Source organism: Cibotium barometz, chromosome 35 (genome assembly GCF_041138505.1).
Source record: "Cibotium barometz isolate CiBa-2024 chromosome 35, ASM4113850v1, whole genome shotgun sequence".
Lineage (NCBI taxonomy): Eukaryota > Viridiplantae > Streptophyta > Polypodiopsida > Cyatheales > Cibotiaceae > Cibotium > Cibotium barometz.
The window spans coordinates 31095126-31099384 of NC_141080.1; the positions used below are offsets into that span (position 1 = coordinate 31095126).

Here is a 4259-nt window from a genome sequence, read left to right on the forward strand (position 1 = left end):
ACAGGATTTGATCTTGGTTGGTTATGAGGTTTTACAGACCTTCTCTAGGCTGGAAACACGACATTCGACTTCGGGTAGTGTTCTTACACTTGGGAGTGGAACCATTATTTGGAGCAACATGATGCAGTCTACATGGTTGTTTTCTTCCAAAGGAGCGGTGTACCTGGCAGCATGTATTTTGCTTTTGTGGCTGAGTTGCTGAGTAGATTGCTTGTGGAGCTTTCTTGGTACCTGTTGTTGCAAGTCTTTCATCTATGATCGAGGATGGTGTCTCTGGCTTCTTGGAGTTCACTCAGCATCCAGTGCTGAGAGGGGGTGTTAGACATCATCATCCCCTTGCTGCTGGCTTCCTTGTAGTGTCCTATTTTAGCCTTTAGGGCTGACCATGTTGGCTAGAGGGGTTGGTCACCCCTCATATCATATTCCCATTTATGGAGTCTTGGCTTTTTCCCTGGTTGCGAGAGAGCTGGTCGGCTGCCCCTACTTTGGCATATATATATAGCCGGACCATTCCCTCCTCACACTTGACTTGGGTATTTGCCACTTGCATGGCGTCTGCATATTGGCTTGTTGCAGTCCCTAACATACGAGGTCATCTTCCCCTCTTGCTTGGGACTTGTAGCAGCTTGTGCTTCTTGTTTGGTGATATTGAGAGCAAGTATATACCTGCGTTTCTCTCCATCTCACTCTCTCGCATGTGTTTCCACTTTTCCATCTTCTACTGTGCATTCTTTCAGGGAGAAGGCAGAGAGTAGGGACTGCAAGAGGGACTTGAAGGAGGTGAGACGAAATGGAGGTGCACGAGAGAAGGGGTAGCAGGGAGGAAAACAGAAAAAACAGGGGCGCTTTGGCAGCAGGGAAAAGGCTGAAGGCGGTGGAAGAATGGCACTTTTGGGGCCATGGGGTTGTGGACAGCCCATGGGCACCCGGACCAAAAAGGGGAATGGGGACAGTGGGCCAAAAGTGGATGGGGAATGGGACCTTAGAAAAGTGTGTACCGTTCCCAGCCAACCCTATCCCACCAAAGCCTCGGATCATCTTCAGCCATACCCAAGTGCTTTTGAGCAAGTTCTACCTCAGCCCATCAAGTAAGAGTTGATCTCTCAGCCAAGGGGCAGCCTGGGGAGGAAAACACACAAGCAAGGCGGCCAGAAGGCATCCAGTTTCAGCCAGCATCATCAAGCAATAACACACATCTGCAGGCGGCTCAAGGACAGCCAAACACAGCCATAATAGACCAGCCAGGTGCAGGGCAGTAACAGGCCAGCAAACGCACCACTGTTGGGTGTACCAAATCAGGTCTTTTCTGGTCCATACAGTCCAAGTCAAGTGCAGTCCAGTGGACAGCAGGTTTCAGCATTGAATGTCATCTTTCTCTTGCAATATATCAAGAAAATACACCGACCAGCCGCCGTGGGGGCCCTTGAAAAGGTAGCTGGGACCCAATATTCTGTCCTTGCGTATCTTCTAAGCCCTAATCTGTGCATTCAGTTTTCAGCAAGTGTTAAGCATCAATATCTTATTGTTAAAATGCTTCCGCAATCAAGTGCATGTTACATCCTTGGAGGACAAATTTGCAGCTAGCCTTCTGCGAGCTGCGAGCCTGGGCTTTCCTCCAGCCAGCCCTCTTCTAGGCTCCTCCCTCTACCAAGAAGGAGCGTTTACTGAGTGGACACCAGCTTGGGGCTCACACTCACATCCAGTGGGGCTAGATTTGTGCAGTCCAGCCCAGTCCTTTTGGTGATTGCAGACAGCTTTCTCTATCTGTACAGACTGAGCCCCTCTATGGGCTCCGGGGAGGATAACAGGAGGGATGATGTTTCAAATGCCATGAAACATTCTTGCAAAAGACAAAAGCCATGAAACAATATGTACCATGAGAGGGAGGGGTTGCTTCTTCAAGTAGTCAAAGTAAGCTTTTAATGTGCTACTTTTACTCTTGTTGCTTCCTTGGCGGCACAAACATTTCTTGGATTTACAGTGTTTCACGACTAAGGATATGTAAGGGCGCGCTTGAGTTACCCAAGGACTTGACAAAGGTGGGAATTTTCAGATTCATTGATGATTAGAGCCACTTAACATTATGAACTTCATGCACAAGTGCAAAATCATGTGTGCTTGGGACTAACATTAGTACAATTAATGGTTACCACCTGCATCACAACCACAACAAATTGAATAGGCATGATGTTTAAGTTTGAGATAAGCTTGTGGTTGAGTCATGGGTATGGTAGTGATTGGTAGTGGAGATGAACTCTATTTCCTTTATGATCAAGCTTGAGACAAGGATGCATTACGGTTTTGCGTGTCCTGTCAAGGCATATATTAAATATGGTACATAACATGCATCTTGATATCCTTTCAATTTCGCCCATCCCAATATTGTGGGTCTTGAGAAGCATTGCCTTCCTAAAAATGCCAAGGGAACCATACCCCTTATTAAGTGGAACCTCTGTAGCCTTATGCTGGGTGAAATGGTGCTGAATGGACCATTCCCAGATATGTAGAAATTCTCACACACACAACTGGAATCTGGAGGAAAATCTCTTCAACAAGACACATCATTTATTCGTCTTTACAAAATGATTAACCACAAACTGAACAATAATGACTCCAGATGTGTTGTATTGCAATCAGTACACAGCAAGTTATGTCATATTTAAAAAGGCCTTCACCTACAACTAAGCACTGCTCTGTCGCGTCTTAAAAACTTGCAGGGAGACTTATAAGAAAACTAACCAATAAATAATATGATACTGACTCCTGAGACTTGAAAAATTCAATACAAGCTGGCTGTCTTCCTTGATTATCCTGTAAAATTTTACATTAAAAGCTGCAGAGTCTTGTCGGGAACGCCTTTTGAATCAATGAGACTTTGCCACCTTCGAAAATGCAGTCTTTTTTACAAGCATTGAATCTTCTGAGGCCTACCCACAAGCTCTGCATCCACATGACACTGCCTGCCATGCTGATGACAACCGTCCCCATCTTTGAAAAGTTTTCACAAAAAGCTACAGTATTGTCAGAACGCCTTGTGAATCAATGAGACTTCGCAGCCTTCGAAAATGCAGTCTTTTTCCGGGCATTCAATCGTCTGAGGCCTACCCACAGGCTCTGCATCCACATGACACTGCCCGCCATGCCCACTACAACCATCCCCATCCACAAAGCCGCAAGCCAGAAAGGAATAATATGGTTTGTTTGATTTGAGAGGTAGAATTTACAAAGATTCCATGTAAGGTAAGGCCCAACAATGCCCCGGGTGAAGGTGAAGAAGATGGTAAAGGCGAGGGATGTGGATTCATATATTCTTTTTGCTTGGGGAGAGATCTCTCTCCCCAGGCGTGCCACTGTCCACACGCTTTGAAGAGGAGTGGTTACCTCTCCAAGACCCATCAAGGCCATGACAGAAATGGCACCATGTTTGGTGTAGTACTTGCAAGAAAACATGTAGATGGATGTGGCCAGGTGATGCATGATAAACTTGTAATCTTCAGGGACAAAGAGCAAGTAGTGCAGGAGGTCTACCACAAAGTAAGCAATGCTGAATTCCATCACAGCGTTCTCTAGGGATGTGTTGGGCGCGTCAAGCTTCCATGGGCGGTGGAGAAGATCATATGCAGAGAGGATGCTAGTGATGGCACCATGGACCATTGACATGGAGCAGCTCGCAGCTTCGAATCTGGCCTTGTGCTTCCATCGAGAGAAGAGGCAAAAGTAGCCCACTGCATAGATGACGATGAACAGGGGGATGCTTGCAGGCAGCACACCATTTTGCAAAAGAAGAAGCTCCATGAAATGGGTTGTGATTGATCTTCCAAAACACAGACGAACTCAGCGATGCGATAATGCTCAGGTTTGATCTCTCAATCGTTTAAGAAGCGCGCACAGAGGCAAAAGCAGCTGGGTTGAAAGGCGACGGCATGGCAATGCGGTTCAGGAAGCGCAGATGCCTATCTTAATCCGGCTTCACGAAGGCATATTCCTCTGTGCGCCGTGCTTATAGCCACAGTTGGAGGACTCTCTCTCTCTCTCTCCCCCCCTTCAAAAGGGTTCATTAAACCGGTGCGCCCACCTCTTCGTGGCTGTGAACCGGAGTCCGGACACCCCCTGTGTGGTCCCGTCACCCCAGTCCCCATGTGAACCGGACACCACCTTCACCGTATCATTAATGGTATCAAAAACGTACACACTTTCTCGTAAACAATAAATTATTATATATGTACATGTATAGATATATATATTTATATATATATAGT

At 46.5% G+C, this 4259-nt stretch overlaps 1 protein-coding gene across 1 annotated transcript; it reads right to left on the reverse strand.

Annotated features, from left to right (window-relative positions):
* Positions 1-2598: 2598 nt before the first annotated feature.
* On the reverse strand, positions 2599-4059 carry LOC147618322 (TLC domain-containing protein At5g14285-like). The gene has a single exon (XM_086774790.1). The coding sequence runs from the start codon at positions 3793-3795 to the stop codon at positions 3040-3042; it is 756 nt and encodes a 251-aa protein (XP_086630916.1). The 5' UTR covers positions 3796-4059; the 3' UTR covers positions 2599-3039.
* Positions 4060-4259: the final 200 nt, after the last annotated feature.

Bases quoted from the DNA above. Each gene is read 5' to 3' on its own strand.
- LOC147618322 (XM_086774790.1), bottom strand. From the start codon at position 3,795: ATGGAGCTTCTTCTTTTGCAAAATGGTGTGCTGCCTGCAAGCATCCCC.